The 21944-nt window shown below is 39.7% G+C and overlaps 1 protein-coding gene across 1 annotated transcript in view; it reads left to right on the top strand.

The window, feature by feature from the left end:
* Nucleotides 1-6084: 6084 nt before the first annotated feature.
* The window catches only part of ramp1 (receptor activity modifying protein 1), a gene marked incomplete at its 5' end in the record, with an annotated part of 28461 nt that continues 12601 nt past the window's right edge, over nucleotides 6085-21944 (top strand). The window contains 2 exons of the mRNA XM_085374329.1: nucleotides 6085-6097; nucleotides 11049-11187. Of these exons, the coding sequence (XP_085230455.1) occupies nucleotides 6085-6097; nucleotides 11049-11187 (152 nt within the window). The remainder of the gene's footprint in view (nucleotides 6098-11048; nucleotides 11188-21944) is intronic.

Genomic DNA, 21944 nt, shown 5'->3' with positions numbered 1-21944 from the left:
AAATCAACACATGTCCTTTGTATGTCCTTTGTTGCTGACATTTATTGATGAAAACAGTACAAAAAACCAACCATTTGTACACATATTTACAAATAATGATAAAAAGTGAGTGAGTACATTTCAACATTTTCAGCAATCACTCACAATCCTGGCACTGCCACGGTATCTGTCGTCTGCATTTACCACATGTGTACCTGTAGCAGTGAACACATCGCACAGTGGCCTGATTTTTTTTGCATCTGTGTACTTGGATTTTAGGTCGCAAGCCACCCAAAACTTGCTCCATGCACCACTCAGCAGGGCATTTGTAAATATGTGTACAAATGGTTGGTTTTTTGTACTGTTTTTATCAATAAATGTCAGAAACAAAGGACATACACCCATGTGTGTTGATTTCTCCCTAAGATGGCAAACTGAAACACTCCAAGTTGGTGACTTTTGGAGATTTGTTTCCCTGGATGATTGAGAATGCATCAAGATGAAACACAAAAGGAAGCTCACCGCTTTTAGCAGCTCCCCCACCCCCTCAATCACTCACTGAGTGATTGAGGGGGTGGGGGAGTGGAGTGTTTCAGTGTTTCAGTTTGCCATCTTAGGGAGAAATCAACACATGTCCTTTGTATGTCCTTTGTTGCTGACATTTATTGATAAAAACAGTACAAAAAACCAACCATTTGTACACATATTTACAAATGGCCAACAAAAGTTGGTGACTTTTGGAGATTTGTTTCCCTGGATGATTGAGAATGCATCAAGATGAAACACAAAAGGAAGCTCACCGCTTTTGTTGCTGCCATAAATGCCATTAGTTCAGGGAGGTCCATGAACCAATGAACATGCTCCATGCACCACTCAGCAGGCCATTTGTAAATATGTGTACAAATGGTTGGTTTTTTGTACTGTTTTTATCAATAAATGTCAGCAACAAAGGACATACAAAGGACATGTGTTGATTTCTCCCTAAGATGGCAAACTGAAACACTGAAACACTCCACTCCCCCACCCCCTCAATCACTCAGTGAGTGATTGAGGGGGTGGGGGAGCTGCTAAAAGCGGTGAGCTTCCTTTTGTGTTTCATCTTGATGCATTCTCAATCATCCAGGGAAACAAATCTCCAAAAGTCACCAACTTGGAGTGTTTCAGTTTGCCATCTTAGGGAGAAATCAACACACATGGGTGTATGTCCTTTGTTGCTGACATTTATTGATAAAAACAGTACAAAAAACCAACCATTTGTACACATATTTACAAATGCCCTGCTGAGTGGTGCATGGAGCAAGTTTTGGGTGGCTTGCGACCTAAAATCCAAGTACACAGATGCAAAAAAAATCAGGCCACTGTGCGATGTGTTCACTGCTACAGGTACACATGTGGTAAATGCAGACGACAGATACCGTGGCAGTGCCAGGATTGTGAGTGATTGCTGAAAATGTTGAAATGTACTCACTCACTTTTTATCATTATTTGTAAATATGTGTACAAATGGTTGGTTTTTTGTACTGTTTTCATCAATAAATGTCAGCAACAAAGGACATACAAAGGACGTGTTGATTTCTCCCTAAGATGGCAAACTGAAACACTCCACTCCCCCACCCCCTCAATCACTCACCCCCACTCCCCTCCCTCCAGAATTCCTAGGTAACGACCTAATATACATATGAATGACTCCAGCATTTGACTGACTGCTCTCCGGCTTTTAAAGGTAGAAACGCAAAATGATGACTCCGCGGGGGTCTAAGGTAGAAAACCAAAATGACTGCTCTCCGGGGGTCTAAGTGTCAAGCCATCATCAAGCATTGCACTGAATTTGCATTTTACTCCCAGGAGCTGCTTCCTCTGCCAAGCTCTGCTGCTGTGTGTACCACTGCCGGATGCTGCTGAGGAACATGTTAGTAATTCATGAGAAAACAACCTCTGACTTAACAAAATGCTACAGATTACATTTTTATTCATGCTTATTTGTCGTGGCTGGTGGTTTCTGGTGTTCATGGTTTCTAATGTGGTTTGTTATAAAACTATTTGCAAACTGTGTCTAAAACTAAAATGGGATCATAGAGGATTCTGTGTAATGTTCTGGAAACATCTTGCACTGCACGGAGATTTTTCACATCCCAGTGAAAAACTAGTCTTCCACTTTCTCCCATTCATTAGATGTTTCAAAAAGGAAATTTTCCACAGCTTCAACATCTTTTACATTCTGGGAATGAGTCAGAGCAGAAAAATGAAATGAAAAAAAGTCCAATTCCACAGACAACATGTTTTGAAGTGTGGCTTCATCTATATTTAGACATTTACTTCATCTGACTAGAATATCGTCATCTGCTCCTGCACTCCTCTTTCTGTGTTTGCTTTGAATGAAGTACCTGAATTTTTCACTGATGTTCTGCTCTGTGTTAAACTATCTGCCTTAATGTTGCATTAATTTCCTGCTTGATTCTCACATATTGTTTCTGCGTAGCTTCAAACACTGAAATATTTTGCAGTGTGATGGAACAACAGCAGATTGTGAACTGTGAAGCTAGACGTCAGGACCTGTGTGTTTGGGCATTCACTAACATTTCATATGTGAAAATTCACTGCTCTGAGGAAATCTGATGGTCAAAATCATAACTGTGAAGCACGCAAACACAAACACAAACAGATACATTCTTTCAGCAGTCAGTTTGTGAGATGCAGCTCCTTTGTCTCGCTGCAAGGCTTGTTGTTAGTGTCTTTCTGAATTTAGTCACTTATTTAGCTTGCATGATGATGAGCATGCAAAACAGATTATAAATAGATAGATAGTTCAATGCTATCTCTCTCGCACACATAATAACACACATAAACAGAGCCTCCTGAAGCAGCATGGGATTCTTAGAGACAAAGAAGAAATAGTGGAGTGTTAAAGATCAAAGACACTGGCATGCACATGGAAAACTATGCCATCTTCTTATGTATTAGTTACCCTTACTAATTAAGATCAACAGCATACTTGCACCTATAACAACATCCTTAATTCATGGGAAAAGACATTTCAGGCCGCTTCACTTTAAATAATCCCAACTCAGAAGAGACAAACTTTTCCCCTTAAACAAGAGGAATGATTGAAGGAAGTAATTACCTCCATCAAACAGGAGGAAATTACAGGAAGGAAGGGCAAGTCAACACGGTGAAGAAAAAACTTTTTTACAATCAGAAAATCAATTTCTAGAAATAAATTTGTCTCCAGCGTCTGCTTCTTGTCTGAGGATGGAGGATAAGGTGCAGATGTGAAAGTCTAAAGGTGGCATTATTTTTAGTTGCAGCTCGAAATCAATACGTGGTCGCGGGAGAAAATGGGAAAATCTTCAGTCAATCACGACCTTTCCTTCAGATTCATCATGTTCTGCCTTTGCTCTGTGTGTCTGGAACATAAAATTGATTTGACAAGAAGAGGTACATGTTAGAGCAACAGGACAGGGCATCTCGTGTTAAAGAAAAAACTTTTTATCAAAGACACTTTGGGATATTTCAGTCCAACTATTTGTCAAGTTACCCAAGAAAAGATCAGGCAGATAAATGTTATTCCAAGTTGAGTTTGTTTTTCCATTGGACTGGAAGATAAATGTAGAGTTTCCACACGACCAGGAAATGCTGATATCTTCTGTTGCTACATTACCAACCACTCTGTTTCTGGTTGAAGACAACCTAATGGAAGGTTTTTGGCCACAGTGCTGCTGCCTCCCCAGGTCTCATACTGGCAGCAGTTCCTGTATTTAAATACCCGATAAATTAACTGGTAGAATGAAGCAAAACTGGGTCGAAAACGTGACAGGTCTACGCTGAAAATGAGTCTGCATGTGACAAATGTGCAATATGGCCCTTTTCTTACTGTGTGTGCAAATTTGGATAATTTTGCTGTAGTGGTCAAATAATACCTCATACTATACTTGTGATCCATACAGAATTTATTTAGTACACATCAGTATGTAATTTCTTGCTTCTCTTAGGCTTTCTCACAAATCAGTTAGCTCAGTTAGCCCACTCACTGTGGAATTTATCGTGTGAACATGGTCTTAGGGTCTTGCAACCACTACTGATTGCTGGATGTAAATTTAAACAGAGAGACCAACCAATTTATGCACTATGAGGCTTATTGTGCTCAGTATTTGCAGACGCTTGCTTTCAGGTGAAGGTTTGAGGAGTGTGGAAACATACATTTTATGTAAGAGAAGGCTAAAAGGCTAACAACACCAATGCAGAAGCCCCTTAAAGCTGCATTCTCTGCAGGATACAACGCTACTGGTGCCAAATCACAAAAACAGTTGCGTCAAAACCCCCAAAATCAGACGAACCCCTATGAGCAAGCACTTGGCGACAGTGAGAAGCAAATTCTTCCTTTAAACAGGAAGAAACCTCCGGCAGAACCAGGCTCAGCGAGGGGCGGGGCCATCTGCCATCAGAGAAGAAAAGGAACATCATCTTTAGCTCACGAGTGTCCAGTTTGTCTCAGTTTCAAAATTCAGTGGCAGCTATGATGAAAACAATAACCAACCAATGGCTGATGTAACGGATCATTTTTTGTGTTGTAAATTAAAAATGATTTTCCCTTCTCCCTGCACAGACCTGATTCTACAATAACATCATCAAAAATCATCCTTTCATCCCTTCATATTTACTACAGACACTCAAACTCCCCATCACTTGGATGTGAATCATTTTGGGGCACTTACTCAAACTAGTTATCCTCAACAGGCACTTGTGTGGATTCACACCTCACTTTTGTTTAAACAATGAAGGCAGCCACTGTAAATGGTCACAGTTTTGCTTGTTGTGCCAGTTCCTCAGTGGAAATCAGTAGCAACCCCGTCCTCAGTACGGCATCATGAAGAATTATGTAGATGTTGGGCAAGTGTGGAAAACACAATTTATGGCCAACGAAAGCATTCATCATTAATAACGGGAGTAGGGAGTAGAGCCACCTTTATTAATCATAGTGGAAAATAAGGGAGTCCAACATGTGGGAGTCAGGACTTTGTGATCCAGTGCATATTTGTGCTTAATCTATTTTTAACCATAACAAACTGGTTTTGTTTTATAAACCTAGCAATAACTCTGTGCAGAAAATACTGAAATGGTTGCATTCTGATGCTTGTGTTCTGTTCTGGTCAGTTTGAAGTGTTGGAATTACTGTCAGGATGTGATAGAGAAAAAAATATGGAAAAATCTCTATTTCTCTGTTTCAGCCTCCGTTTCTTCTCTCTACACCATTTCTGTCTCGCAAACATGTTCACTTGATCCTACTCTTTGATCACCATCTTTGAATCCGGTCGTGTGAGCCTTTTCATCCTCTTTCCTCACAGCGGGACTTTTAGTGTGAATGTACACAAGCTGTTTGCTCATATTTCCTCCACTTTGTACAGATTTGTTTTTAAACCATCCTCATGATGATACTGTGTAGTGCCCCAAAGTCCCTTTGCTCTGCACCAACAGACAAACACTGACACGTGTAGTTGTAATAAATGTCATGCGCGCAACCCACATGTAACCCACATAAAATGGGGGTACCACTTTAAGGACTGATATGAGGAGAGATGGACAGCCTGCCCAACCAATCGAAATGCACAGGTCCCAGTATGTTTTGACCAATGGGAGAGCAGTCTGCCGCTGTATGTCCCACCTACGTGCTCTGTGTTTGCTGCTATGTGTGGAGGTAGTCGCGTGCTGGCAGGAGAAAAGAGAGACTGAAGCTTTTGAGCTGGAAAAAAAGTATTAGATATAAGTTGCAACCAACTGTGTTGCACATAAGTTCACTGGTTATCAGCTACCTTTCATGTTAAAAGTAGCCACAGTGAGTAAGCAGGCAAATGCTGCATTTTTCTGGTGACTTTAAAAAGTACCGCGTGGAGCTAAACTGTTAGCCTTTGTTAGCTCTGGTTGCTATCAACTGCCTGGAAGTTCATCTCAATCTGCTTCCAGAAGTAAGGTAACACTTGAAGCGCAACTTATGTTTATTTTTCCTTCATGTCGTATTACGGTTATTAAAGAGAAAACATGTCCTGTTACGTTATTTAGAGCCCTGCATTTTCCGACCGAGAGACACTATGCCATTGTCTTCGGCCGTGATGCGCTGAGATCGGTGAGCACATGTTGTATGTCTCAGTTAGTTCATGTCTGTTTCACATTTTATCGTTGAGAAACTGAATTAATCTCAATTGTTTGATTAATAATTGCCGCATATGCGACATATATGCATATGCACTGACTTTACTTGGTTTAATGCATAGTTTGTGTAAGAGAGATGTTTTATTTTTGCAAAATTGAGTATTTTTATTGCAAATTTATGTTGAATGTGATTTAAACAAAATCCTAAGTTGTGAATTATAGCTAGAACAGCATAATTAATATTTGAATTGCTCTTCTGATCCTGTCTGTTGACAGGTCAGGTTTTTTTTGTATGCTGAATTGTTCCTGAGGTGGATTCCTCCGGTGAAATAGATGGCGAGCCTTCCCACCTGGACTTAGAGAGACTGAGATTCGCTTCTTTTCCACTTGATGATCTGCTGCACCTTGCGGTGTGGTAGGACTGTATCACTCACACTTTCACGCACAGCTGGTTATACATAAGACCACTGACTGACATTCTCTCATCCCTATTCTCTTTCACACCCTGGGAATTTTTTGGACTTTACCCCTTGGACATTTTTTATTTGGGACTTTAAATAATGAGCTGTTGTGTAGAGCATTCTCCACATGTGAAAAGAGTGTGAAATTTTCATTTGAATGTGCATTGGATTTGTGTAATCTGTTTCTATAAGAGTTAAGGAGTCAGGTTACTAGGGTGCACCCGAGCATTGAAACCCGAGCATTGAAACCCGAGCATTGAAACCCGAGCATTGAAACCCGAACATTGAAAACCAAAAATAACACTTGGCCAAGTCATTGCTTTAGTAGTTTGTGTTTTACTTTTCTTTTAATTTTTGTAAGTTTCCTTTCTACCATTGTAAAGTGTCTTTAACCTGTGCTTGTCAACCTTATGGTTTATGTCACTAAAGTTGGCTGGTTCTTTTGAGTTACATTCTTGTCTCTGTGTCTCATTTGAACACACCCCTGTGCTCCTATAGTCGAGCCTATTGGCCCATTGATATATTCTTTTCAACAATTCCCCTTACTGTGTTACACACAGTTGCATTTTCCTTACAGCAGTGTAAGATTTATTCCCAAGAGTATTGTTACAACAAAGAAGTAATCAACCAATCAATTGACTTACTTTTTAAGTTTATTTGTAAACTTGCTCATTTTTGATAGAAAATAATTAAAGTCTCAAGTCTTAGTTTCTTCTGAAGAAGCTATTCTGTGGAATAGATCGCCTCTGTGTAAAGCATGTATTTACTGCCATTATCAGACCTTTTTACCTTGAAGGCTTTTAAAGATAAACAGTCGTACAGGGGTTTCTTATTTGAGCCTCTTTTATTTTCACTTCATATCATTCATGCAGATGATGAGCTAATATTATACTGGGAAAAAGACAGCCAGAAAGCATCCTACATCGTTACAGAGGCAGATGCTTACTAAATCATGTCAACCCAGCTCCTCCTGTGATGGAAGGAACTTGAAATAGTTGAAAAAAGACATTTTTGTTCTGCCGTAGTAACATTTTGGGAAAGGCTCTGTTGCAACAGGCCTGTCACCGCTACACAGAGCTCTAAAAGTCAAATAATCAAAGAATCTTAAAGTGGACCCTGAACTCGATGGGGATCCAGGGTAGCTGAATTAGCGAAGGTGTGATTTGTGAATACTGAGACGACTCGCAGCGCTGTTGTGACCAACCTTTAGACGCTCCAAAGAGACTTTGTTAAGAGAACGCTGAGTCAAATGCTTCCCCAAAGATCTGCCACTTGAGGATATTCTGAGGACACACAACGTTCCTCTTTACAACACGTTCTGTACAACTGGCCTGTTTGTTTGTGTGGGTTGCTGGGGGTTTGCATCATGCAGTGAATTCTCCTACAGAACAATCCTGATTTGTTGTGCTGCCATCAAGGTGTTTCTTTAAGATAAGCAACAAGGCTTGTGCTCATCTTCATGTTTTTTGTTCATTTTTGTGGCAGTGTTTGTTTGAGTGCTTTGAAAAAATGGAACTTATTCTCTTACAAATAAACCAGTTTCACTCCTGGTGTTAGCAGAATACAACCAGTCACCAGTCTAAATCACCTGTGGGCTCTCCTTTGCATTAACTAGCACCGAAACAACAACCAGCTTCCCAAAAACATCATGTGTTTAATTGTGATACTTTCTGATATTTTAACACTAGATGTAAATTAAAGCTGTGACTTGACCTTAATATAGTTTCCATTTATTAATTTCAGATATTCTGAAGCACACAGTGATGTAAGATCAAAAAGTGTTTGCATATATCTCAAAATTCTATATTGTTGTTACTAATGAGTCCTAATAAGTACACTAAAATTCACAAAATGGTTTGTCCACTTCACAAAACTCCCAGAAGACTCCAGAAGTAATAAGATTTCAGCAAGCTGCCAAAGGAGGGATTAATAGAGACGAATATAGAAGATTCACTGGGAAAAGGAAAACAGCTGAATAGAAATGAAGGCGGTTGTAATAAGAACGCAAAACAAGACAAAAGGTGATAAAAGGCTTAGGGAGTGAGTAAACGCTGGAGGGAAACAGGAAGAGGAAGAATAATGAAAGAGATTGATTTCTGTGTCGTGATAATTCAGTATTTCCTTTTAGCAAAATACCGCCGTGGAATTTATTGTAGAAATATATATTGTTTTCTCTTTTTTAACAGTTAGTTGTGCAGTTTTGTGGGAGACCTTTTAATGTGAAAATCTCCGTCCTGAGACATGACTTCATTGGTAGTGTCTACCTTTAAAAAAGAGACGTCTCTATATGCTGGTCAAAGTAGAAGGTTATCGTGTTTAAATTATGCATTTGTTATTTTCGGGGAGTGAGCACTAATAATTAGTATTATGAGTAATTATGAGTAAGATGTGCTTTAGAGTGATGTGGGTGTCACATACAGGTTGGAAGATCAGTAGAGAGTGTCAGAAAAAGAGATGGGCAGTAAAGTGTTAAAAGTAATGCGTTTGAGTATCGAGTAAAGTAAGGGATTACTATTGCAAATAATTAGATTACTGTTACTCTCCCATAAGCACGCTGCGTTAGAAAACCGTGATGTTGTTTGTGAGAGTGTCTCATGACAATGACGTATGAGCGTGCAACGTCCGTGGCAGCAACAGACGTGTGTAGATCAACAATAGATAATATGGAGGAAGCCGGATGTGTGGAAGTACTGACATTACTACAAAAACATTAGTCCCCTGTTCACTCTGCGTGGGAAGAAAACTTCTTTCTACAACGAAAAATTTAACTTCAGATCTGAGCAAGCTCCATGCACGCTGCCACGGGAATGTGAAATTCACAGAGAAACCCTCGGATCCCCCCACTGACATGACCGCTGCGGCACCGGGCAAACCTCCCACTCCTGCTAAACAGGTGGAAATAGATTTAAGAGTGACAGGACTCAGTGCTGCTGAGCCTTTGATTTTATTTATTTTTGCTGTGTTTTATTTGCATCTGTTTGAAAGTTTGCTGGAAAATTTGCAGAATTTGCTTGATGCTTAAAGTTAAAAGATTAAAACTAATAAAACAAGTTTTGATTCAACTTTATATGATGGGTTATGCTGAAAAAATTAGAATTGGCCTGAAATGTCTTGAGGTTGTGTGTCATGTTTTTAAAAAGCAACTAAGTAATAAAGTAACTAACTGCTTTTGAAAATCAGTAAAGCAACGATAACTTTTTTAGAAGTAATCAGTAATAAGTAACTAATTACTATTACAACACTGGTCAGAAAGAGTTCAAGTTGTCAAGTTTATGACTGTGATGAAAAAAGAAAGCTGAAGCTGTCAGATATGTAAGAAGAACACCTTAAAAATATAATATTATAAATTAATGTAGTTATCGATTTATTGTCGGTTCTACATTTTTTACCTTTAATGGCCTTCATTGGTCGATACATAATTACTTTTACGCCCGAACTCTAAAGTCTGTTTTTAATTCCTAATACTTACATTCAACAAACCTTCCAGTTTTATTCGTCTCTGTTGTGACTGATAAAAAAATAAAAAGCTGGGGCTTCAATGTTGCAACAACGTTGCAACAAATTGAAACTCTTTTTATTACTCTTGCATTACAAAAATTTACAAATCTGTGAAAATGCTGATATTTAGCATCTCATTTGCATTTTCAGCCTAACGTTTCTGAAATGCAGCGTGTCACTGCAGGAGAGGTTTTATATTTGACCTTGTGACTCTTCACCCTGTTTGTTTCTGAGTAATTTGGCTGAATAATCTGAGCATTTACACCCACACGGGCAGGGAAATAAACAAAGGTTGAAAAGTTAACTAGTGAGGTGTAAAAGCACTGATACTCTGAATGCAGAGAAATTACCAATTTCCTTAAGCCCAGAGCTTTTATGTGGAGCTTACCACAGCTGCAGTCTTCTCGCATTATTCTTTTACGACATGTCGTTTTTAACCGATACTACTGTATCTTGAATGGGTGTTACCAAACATCTTTGCCATCACATACTTTCTTACCTGCGTTACATCATTTGTCACACAGTCCTTCTGTTAATATGTCAAAGTGTCCCTCTCAGCATCTGGAGCACTCTCCCTCATGTCCACCAAGAATTTACCGGAAACGTTGGTGTTCAGTTTGTCTCGTCTGTCTCTCATCTGTCTGTTTGTGGTTTTGGAGGTCTTGTACGGCAGTGATAAAGCTTACACTGTGTCAGCAGACTGTCATCTTCAACAGATGGGGAAATGGATCAGTTTGCATTGATCCACAAAAGGTGGCAGCAGTTACAGACACTCTCTTGAGTGTTGCCCTCTGCCGTCATCCCGCTGCGGCCAGAGCTCTTTGCATTACACTTTTTAAAAGTTGGAAAAAGTTGTTAGCCCTGCACTGAATTATGCATTGTGCTGCGATCCAACTTACATTCAGCCCACTTTCCTTCATTATTCTAACGCCGTCCTTCCCTTTTCTTCCCTCCCCTTTCTCTCAGCAGCGTCTCAGTGTGTGTCAGCGCTGGGCTGCGGACCTCACTACGAATACGCTATTGAGGATTTCTGCCTGGGCAAGTTCAGACTGGACATGCAAGAGCTGGATCAGAGACACTGGTGTAACTGGGAGGACACAGTCGAGTGAGTGGGATAATCACAGTCTCATGCACACATGCACACAAAGAGAGAGAGAGAAGCAGCCAGACATGAATGAAATCTGTTTTATATTCACACTAACACGAACAGGACATGGTGACATTTTGGTGAGGCATTAAAAAGCAATTTCATCCTTTTTTTGTTAGGTTTTATGCACTTAGAGCAATAAAAATGCTTAAATTGTCACTGTGATGTCTTCCAAAAAGCCTTGGTTTCATTCTGTTATCACCACACAAAACACATGATTTTTTTAAATTAATAATCCTCCTGTGTTTTTTTTTTTTAATCGAAACAATAAGGCAGCGATACATCGTTACATAAAAAATCTGTATATTTGTTCATCCCTCACTTGAGCTGTTGCATTTTTTTCAGCTTTGGTTAGAGTCCAAAGGCTGATTATGTACTGAGTGAGAGACTACAGAGAAAGACAGTGAGTTGGAAAAAGGGGGGTAGAAGGGATTCAGAGGAGCAGTCTGAACAAAAGCAGCACGCCTCTGGCATAAACACAGATCTTTTTGTGCGTGAGCAAATATTATCTTTGTGCTCGCTGCAAAAAACGGCAGCATCGTCACAGCTTTTCAGATTTGCTTTTACAATTTGAGAACATAAATTACAATTAAGTAATCACATAAATACCCCCCCCCCCCCCCCCCACACACACACACACACCTCCCACCTGACTGTGTTTTAAGAACATGTTTGTATTTAAAACGGTCAGCTGTCTCCATCAGGTCTGACCTTACTTTGCACAAATAAACTCTATTTTCATACCTTCATCCGTCTGTCCTGCGATAACACTGAGTAATTGCTGAGATCTGGCATCTTAGAAATAGAATTTAGTTTAACAACGGAAAAACTTTTCAAACAATTAGATCTCGAATAACATTTGAGTACGTGTCTGATGCTGCATTTTCATTTGCACTTGCACGACATGTAGTGAGAAGACTGTGCCAGGACGCTGTAAGTAGTTTTTTATTAAAATAATAAACTAAACACATCCAGGAACATGTTCAGTACTGTGCAAACGTCTTGAAAAATCCCTCATTTCATTAGATTTTGCTTCCAAGGAGCCAGACTTTCTTCTGATGGTCTTGAGTAATAGTTCTCCAGGATTTGTGAAGGAGTTTTGGACATATAAAAAGTATAAAAGTGGTCACAGCAAATATTTACTGACCTTATATTCCATGTGTTTGCAAATGTTTCAATAAATCGCTGCACCTATTGGCCACTTTTCTAGCAAAGTTTAGAGAAATGCGTGGTGACTTTTATGCAGTGCTGTATGTTTATATATTCAGATAAATGTTAGTTTAACCCTTCTGCAGGGTCTTTTTAGTGATATCACTGCTTTCCAAGGGCCTAGCAATAAATTTGGTCAAATTTATCTGGATGTAGAAGTCATTAAACCGTAGGGTTTAAGTGCGTGCATTATCAAAGATCTCAGGGAGACTTAAAAACCAGATAAAAAGCATGTAATTATCAAACTTTTCTTCTGTTTTTCAAAAGGTTTGCTCTGTCGTGATTAAATGTGCATAACTTTTCCTTCAAGGGTAAACGCAGGGTTTATTTGCCAGTAATGATTTATGTGTTATATCATGTCAGCATTTAATTTAAGTTAAAAAATAACCTTATTTCTTTAATCTGTAGACCTTGTTCCACATACTCGAGAACCATGATGTGTTTAGTAGACTATCTGAGCTCATTTAAACATCCTCATCTTGCTGCTCTACAAGAAATACACTTCAAAGGTTACTTCCACACGTGCAGTTTATCAGTTCATCGACGCTTGTGTACAAATACTGGACAACTTTGTAAATCCCAAATAAAAAAAGGTTTTATCAAATGTATGTAGTATTTAATTTCTCCATAATTTATATATATTTTTTGGTCTGAAACAAAACAGGAAGCGGGAAAAGAAAAAAAGGAAAAAGAAAAAAAAGGGAATGACGGACCGAAATGTCAAAAACGGTCCAGCTGAGTAAGAAAGGTCAAATATCAGGACAGTCGCTCCCCTTCGAGGAAGTGCTGCGTTCGGGCAAAGATTCCTCTGGAGAGTTCTAATTCAGTTCCAATGACATTTTGTCTGTGTCTGTGTCTGTGTGTGTGTGTGTGTGTGTGTGTGTGTGTAGGGGCAGTTGCATGGGGCTCCTTCCTACCACTCAGTGTGCCTCAGCTGTTAAAAGTAGTAACGTTCCTCAGCTATCTTGTCTCACTTCTGTCCTCTGCTGTCACAACTATCACATCAGCCGGGGTTTATACGCGGCTCCCACCGCATCGAATACTTAACACTGTCCTTATGTTCACTGCAGCATACATTATTAAATGCCTCTGCGTATTTTCCTCACAATACTTCTATTAGATGTCTGAAGCTTTCGCACAGGAAAAAAAAGGCTCAAAGGCCGCCTAACTGACTTTGCATGCCCATCTATTTCTGCATTACGGCATAAATTTAATTAAATACAGTATTTCATCTTTATTTTATCTTTACAGCTATCTCCTCTTTCATCTGCTGGAAAGGGGAACAGCTTCTTTTTTTTATCCCTCATAACTACAGTCAAATGTTTTTCTATTTCCTTCATTCCCCTGCTTCTTCCACAATCCCTTCTGCTCCATATTTTAATGTGTTTTCCGTTGCTCCCTATCATCCCTTTTCCCCTCTGCTGTATTATTTCCCTCTGCAAAGTTGCTAATGCTATATTGCACGTCCTCTTTTGGTTAAGTAACATCTCAAATACATTTGGTATCCCCGAGTCCCTCGTGCAGCTATTTTTGTGTCACAGCACTATTTGTTCCCCTGTCGAGAGAGTGTGCTGTAACGTCCCCCATCTCGTCCAGAGTGACGCCCTGCGCAGATACCGCATCATTGCTCAATAACACACCATAAATTAGAGACATTTTGAGGCTGGTGGAGGAAACAGGTGCATTGCACGATCCATTGCACCGATATGAGTTTGACTCGCAGGTGACGGCACTAATCACCGAGCTGCTGTAAAGCTCATCAGCAGAAAATCCAGTCACATCTTTGCATTCCTGATCGGTCTGCAGTGTGTGAGATGCAGCCGTCACCGTGTGATCATTTTAAATAAGATGACCTCCTGACACAAGACTTTTTAGGGAGGTGTGCTTAAATAAGCGTATTTTCCACAGGAGCCAGTTTGATTCTGTGAGAGTGACGATAACAACACTGCCACAGAGCCAATCAGCAAGAAAATGCTTTTGCAGCCTTTGCAAGAAAGAACGAGATAATTGAAATATCTGAGGCGCTCGCATGATGTGACCTTTACTTTTTTTCCCCTCCAGCATCGTAGCGTTCAGATAAACCTTCTGCATGCATTTCAAGAGATTTTCCCGTGTACTAGAGATAAAACTACAAGTTTTATCTACATGCTGGCAAATCGTAAATATTTTACAGTTTTTGAATTAATGCTGTTAATGTTTAGCATCATTAATATTCTTTTTCTTCCTACCATCCATCTGCTGTGTTTCTTGGGTTAGTCAGCTAATCGTGACACGTTGATGCATTGCTGTGCTCAGTGTAGCTTAGCATAGCCCCCAGCGTGCACACACTCTCTTTCTTTCACTGTGCAGACATTTGTTCTGCAACACTCTGATAATTGATTTATTTTGCTAGAGTTGTCTAATCTCTCACAGCGTACGTCAGGGCCTGTGCTAATTTTTGACTATGCTGCATTCATGTGCAGCAGTTTAAATGTTGCCTCATAATTTGGATCTGCTCACCGTGTTTAATCGAATCTATAGCTCAAGTTTCACGAGTGAAATTCACGAGGTCAAATGTGAGCGTCGAGCCTGTGCACGGTAATGACGTTTAAATGTTAAGTGCAGGACGTGTGGCTCAGTGAGTCCATTTAACATCCGCTGTCGAGCTTGTTTAGACACTTTCAGCATCGCTGCGCGAGGACAGGAAAAAGAACACAATCATCTCATCACTGCTGAAAGTTAAAAACACAAACAAAAAAACTGTAACGCCTCTTTGCCCCCAAAGAATTACAGCTTGCATAAAACAGAGCAAAGAATTGGAAAAGGAAAGTAGGCAACCTGGTTCCTCAGAGGCAGAGGAAAAGACGCCGATGCTTATTTGTACATCCAGAACGACAACAGGAAGATGCAAAAACAACAATGCGTTTTTAATGTCCCCACAACTAGAGGAAGTGTCAGCGGCACCGCCAGTTTATCAGCAGTGGGATCTTTAATTGAAACTAATCAACTTATTGTGCTACGTGATGCCCTGCTGCATGTCGCTGTCATGGTGGTTTTGTGGCAAACTGAAAAGCAGAATGCTGATGAAATGAATCATTTGGCCTGCCAGCACTCAGGTATGAATGAGACACTTAGCAGATGGAAAAAAATGACACGTCCACGATTGCAGATGGGAGGCTGATGGGAAGACAGACAACCAGCGGAAGACACGAATGATAACGTGTCACCATCCATGTTCAGTTTTTTCCATTTTCAAACACTTTGATGACACCACTTTAAAAATTTAGACACTAAAAGATTCTCTAAATGCTATAAACAACTGCAAAAAAAAAGCAAATCGTTCTGATTATTATTTGGAGTGCTCTGATAAATGAAACTACATATGTCATTGTTCTTTCTCTCATTAATCCTTGCACAAAAATCAAATTAAAGCTATGACAGCGTTTTATAATTATTCAGCCTGTGGCCCTGCTGGAGCTGCTTGTTGTGTCTCCACAGAAAACACTTACAGCAGTCCCATCATATGAGCTGCGATCAAAAGGCTCAGCATCTGTAAAAACTGAGAGCCATATCTGATTCAAATTTCGCCTCTTTGAGGTCATCTCTCGGTGTGCCACGGAACTGCTTCCAGCAGAGCTGCTATTTTTAGACCCCTCCATGGAAGTCTCATCCTGACCACCTACATGTCAGCATCTGTAATTTCACCACGGATCAAAACACTGATGCTGAGGATCGTCACTGGCGATGAGAGCTGGATCTCTGGCTTTCATCCAGAGACCAAACAGCTGTTTTTACAGGAGGAGGTCTGCAGTGTGCAGTAATAAAGATGTTGCATGAAATTGAGATTATAACTTGGAGCCTCTTCATTGTTTTTCCCACATTCATGACAGTATGCACAGTGGATTCGTCCCCTCAGGGTCGCACAGTTGTGCTGTATCAGCCACCTGGACTGTAGCTCATGCTGTCGCACGAGGGCAGCTTATGTTAGTCACAACTTTATCTTTCAATTGCCAGACTTTGCTTCCTGCAACTTTTTCTTCCTCCCTAAAATTAAACTCCAGTTTAAGGTCACGATGATCCAACATGCAAGTGGTGAGTATTTCACTTCCTGGCGGGAGAACTAAAACAGCTGTTCACAGATGCTCTACGAGAAAGCAGCTCACACTACTTGTAAGTGTTTGCTCTGATAACTCTTTAAAGCCAGATGTGCTGCCCAGTCTGAGCCACGAAGGTTTATTCTGTTATTTTTCATATTTCACTTCCATCTCATTCAGCTGTGAAAGCTCTCGCTAAAGTTCTCATAGCTGTTAGAGCCCCGGAGCCTCTGTGAGGTCAGAGTACCACAGACCCCTTAATAATACACATGACAGCGGTCACTGCCTACACAGAGGAGATGTGCAGCTACGAGGTCTTCACCTGTAAAGGCTGGACTGTAAGCTGCAGATTATACTCTGTGTATTTCACACCAAAGAGCCATTTAGTGGAGTTTGGTCTGTCACGTCCTAAACAATTTAATCAGAATGACGTGTTACTACGATGATAATAGGATTGTTATAAATTACTCAAGTGAAAACAGAAGAACTGTTTAATGTCACAAGGCAGACGACTCTTTATTAAACATCTATAACTTGGCATTGATCTTCTCAGCAGGCATGACAGAAGTGTTTTAATCCAAAGACCAGAGTGATTTTACAACACAGTTTATTTGTCCTTTTGGAAATTTCACAACAATATAAGAAATGTAACTACAGCAATAAAGACACTAACAACAAGATTGTGTTGTTAGAAGCTGTATATGTCTATCCACATCACACTTTCTCAGTATAAACACTGTAATCATTTTTTTATAAATGACATCTGAGTGCCATAACAGGTTTTCTAGAATGCTGGTTGTTGAATGCAAGCATCCCTCTCAGGATTAGCTGTTCATTTTTCTCAGTCCAAAACCAAATGAAGGAACCGTTTAAAGGCCTTTAGGCGAGTGTGTTTATCCTCTAAGCGTCTAAGTGCGAGAACAGTAAATGGTTTTGAGTGACAGCTGAGCAGGGAGGGTTAATTAATCACAACCTGAGGCAGACACCATGTGTTTGTTTACGAGCTTGCTGAAATGTAAGACAAAGTATGCGCCCATGCTGTTACACGAGGAGGACAGATTAGCATATTTCTTTTCTGTGTAGAAAACACAGAACATGTTGTTTATGATCAACCTGCAGTATTAAGTATTAATCTGTCGTCTGCAGTCTGTTTTTATCTCTTAATCTAAATCAACATATGAAGGGCCGTCTTTGAGCTCACCCTTGTTTTTTTAAACTGCGCATCTATGAATCCATCTGCAAGTACCATATAATTTCTGAGTGCTTTCATTTCCTTCAGCTAGGAATCAAGGAATCACCATGTAGCCTCCAGGCCTTGTCAAGTAAAGCATGATGAAGGTTTGGTTTTAGGGAGGCCGGTAAACTCTTGAACGTCACTGCTTACACAGCCCACAATTCATTATCCGTGTGGCTCACTGTCACAGTTAAACTGTATTTTCAGCCAAAACAGACACTTATCATCGCGTTAAGACTAGCCTGAAGGCTTAAATGTAACTTGGCACTTTAAGCCAAACTGCTGTGTAAGTTTTTAAAGAAGAAAAATGTATCCTCCTGTCTACACCAGAAGTCATTGTTTTACCCACTCATCTGGTTTTGCTTTGAGTAGCAGACATTACTGAGCTAGTTCCATACTATATGGTGCTATGTTTAGTTGGGACTGAGCGACATTAGCAAACCAAATATGTTAAACAGTGATTCAGTTTATGATTGACTACAACTATTTAAATAGAATAAAGTGCTGAAGAAGCTATGCAACTATTACTACTAAAACGGTTGTGGGTTCAAGCCCCATACCGGCCATAAAGTGTTTCGTGGCAGTTGTGAATTTTTCCAGTGATAATGTGATGAAATTAAATTCAGTAATAGTTGCTCAAAAACACAATCTGTACTAGAGTCACCTGCTAATTGGAAGGTCAGTGGTTTGATTGTCTCATCTGCATGTTTTCGCACAGATTTTAGACAAAGTGCTTCACAGTAAAGGTAAATAAATGTTGTATATATGAAATTTGTAGCAGAAAGCTCTTTGTACACTCAGCAAGCGTAGAGAAATGCCATAAAAGCATCAATCCAAATAATAAGTGTGACCCCAGTTGGTTTTTGTTTCAGCTTTTACTTGACTTCTAGTTATTCTTTATGCAGCTTGTCCTTTATGTTTAGTTTGCCCAGCGTTCCTTTGGATCAGTGTAGTCTGTTCCTGCAGCTTAGTTCCTGTTTTACTTTGAAAGTTTCTGTCTCTGGTGTTTTGCTTTGTTTTAATTCCTCCCCTGTGTTTGACAATATTGTTTGCATCCTTGCTTTTGCTGAGTATTTTTCATCACCTCACCTCATCGGGAAGTGGAGACAGGTGGGGAAAAAACAATGTGTATAGATATTTATACACATGTGTTTTTCCCATGTGTATAAATAGTCCTTCCCTCTGTCTTTGTCACAGTGTATGTTAATTTACCAAGATTTTTTTCATCCATGTACACCTGTCACTTTGGATTTTTTTTGCTTTGCTTTCATTTCACTTCACTTTCATTTAGAGTTTTATTTAGCAGTCTGCGTCCCGGATCCTGCATTTCGGATTTTGTGTATGTTTTGTGATAAAATGAGTAATAAACTGAATTCTAATCATGTTTAAAAAGAAAAAACATATATTTAATGAAAAAGCAAAACCTCGAAGGTAGTATCTAAACATGAATTAACACTAGTTTGAAAGTTTTAATATATGCTTCCACTTTAAAACCCTTTCAACCTTTACAAGAAGAAATAACAGGCTCATCCTCACATTCACTCTGGAAAGTCACCACAGTTTCCTGCTAATGCTAGCAATTTTTCAATCGATGTAACTGCCAAGTCTGAGCCAGTTTGCTGACTCAGACTCCTTCCTATGTTCCTCGTGTAGCAGCTTTCAGTGAGGACTAGGTTACATCATGGAAAAGTTCAATTAAATGCTTCGCAGTTCTCTAATTGAAAGCCTAATATCCCTTTATTTGCTGTAAACATGTAAAGACATTTAAAGTGGTTCTTTCAGGCACTGCTGACATAAAACATGCCAGTGTTTGTGAATTAAGTCCCACTAACGTCTAATCAGTGACCAGATATAAGAAGCTGAGTCCAAATCATCCTGAGAAGTTTGGTTTTGTTGAGTGCATCTTTTCCTCTAAAAATACCAACAACTCGAGATAATTGCGTGCCTATAAATATTTATGGGGTCTATTAGATACGCTTTCGCTTTAGTCAGTCCATCTGCCAGCCTCAGTAGCACAAGACACTGAGGGCTGTGTCTGCTCATCGATCTACACCGTCTGTTGGGTTAGTCAGCTAATTGTAGCACATTATTACATTACTGCGCTCATTATGGAAGTAGCTTATTCTAGCTCCCGACACATGCACAGACACACTTCTCCAGCTTTAGTCCATAAACGCTCTGAAATCCACTTAAGCTTTGCTCTGTTTTAGTCTTGATTTGCTGTGAAAAGGAAATAATTAGAAATCCTCAAAGGTGAACTGATTTAAAGAATCCCAAAAGGCCAATTCTGGTGATTCATTAGAAATCATTATAGCCTGGATTCATGCTTTCATTACAGGTATTCATTTTTACTTTTACAGCATGCTATATCACATGATTCGGTTTTTAAATGCTGTGTAAAATGATACTAGTGATGAAAAATGGGAATTCTTTTTGTTTCTGTTTGTTCATTAAAGAAAAATGCACCAGAAACAATGAAAAACTGTGTTCTAGATCCTTCAGAGGATGATAGCAGCTTTGCACACTTGGCATTGGCCTGTCAGACAGTCTAACAGGACACATATGCTGAGCACTTGTTGACTGCTTTTCTTTCACTTTGTGGTCGAATTCATCCAAAGTCATGTGAGTGGGGTTTGGGTAAGGTGGCTGCGGTGGTCCGGCCGTGGGATGAAGGGCTCTCCCCCACGTTGGGAACCATGCGTGCAGATACCGTATGTTGATGTTCTCTGCACAAACAGCTCTCAAAACAAAAAGCATGAGAGCAAAGTGCATTGTGCCGGCAGTTTTTCTCTTTCTTGGCTCATGCAGTTCTCTTATTCCTATCAGTCTCCATCACTGCTGGTTCTTAGCAGCAGTATTTCATAAAATCTCTGATCTTCCCTTAACGACTGGTTTCTGGAGCTTTGATCAACTTCTCCACTTCCGCATTTGTGAAGGTTTTTCTGGACTTTGTTTGCTACACACTAGAAATAACGGCTTGTCGTTACTTTGGTTTTCTTCACTCAATTAAAAATTTCTTGCCAATATTTGGATTGCTGGAGCTAATTTCTCTGTACCGACACAGCTAATGATCCCAAATGAAAGAAACTTCATTTTAAGCCATTCCAGGTCGAGAATTGTAAACAGAAATATGTTATAAGAATCAAACATGGCCTTTGGGTGTAGTTGCTGGGTTGAAACACTTTTTTAAAAATTACTAAATAATCTGATGTGTGTCATTTCAGCTACAGTTACCTGTTTGTCAGGTGAAAAAGCCATTATTTGAACTCAGCATCCAGCTGGACACAAGTAAAGGGTTAGAATACAAAGAATGATATGATGTTTTCTGCCTTTGACCTTAAATACATTTTCAGACTGCACACGTTTGAAAATAACCATCATCTGTGATTCTGCGAGATTTTTCCGCCTGTGTTTTTGTTAGAGGATATTTTGGTCAGTCAGTCATGCATGTTCGTAAGCCGTCTGTAATAATTTAAAAACCCTTTTGTGGGTGAGCTGAGTTCATATTGGTTTATGCACAAACCCGGGCCAGATAAATCTAGTGAGCTCAGTAGTGTGGAAAGCTTACTGAAGTTCCCTCTCTGTGGACCTGTGTGATTAAACAGCTGATTACTTGGTGATTAGAAATGGATTGCTTATGTTTTCATAACTCTAATGACTGGATAACGTCCAGCAGTGGCTGCGTTGCTGCATGATTGCAGCTGTTATGCAATAAATCTTTAATAGCGTTAGGACGATGATTCGAATACTTGCCTCAGTAAGGGTGGTTTTTCATTCGCATTAGCCTGATATGTGATAGCTGGACACAAACACGGACAGAACAGGAAGCAGCCTGTCAGTAGCATCATTTATGCAGACTGTAATTTAGGAAGAAAACTCCAGTTACATTTTGTTAAGCTCTGATTTATTTTCCATAAAGAAAAAAAGTCAAACCACATCATATCCACACTGTAAAAAAAGAAGAAAGAAATCTTGCTGTGAGAAGAAGAAATCTTTGCAATCCGAAAAAAACCCCACGTAGAATTTCATTTTCTCTCCCATTGTTGCTCTAAGTCAGCATCTTTATAATCTTTTTCTTCGCTTAGTTCGAAATGTAATTTCAGGAGTTCTTAGGACTGCACTGTGTGCAGATGCCAATATAGTGTAAGCTAATAATGTGCATATATAGAAGCCCTTAGAGGAGCACACAACAAAAGGTG

The sequence above is a fragment of the Diplotaxodon limnothrissa genome, linkage group LG16 (assembly GCF_057381915.1).
Source record: "Diplotaxodon limnothrissa isolate DT_005_m linkage group LG16, D_limnothrissa_male_GT1.1, whole genome shotgun sequence".
NCBI classification, from domain to species: Eukaryota; Metazoa; Chordata; class Actinopteri; order Cichliformes; family Cichlidae; genus Diplotaxodon; species Diplotaxodon limnothrissa.
This window is presented reverse-complemented; position numbering and strand designations above follow the sequence as displayed.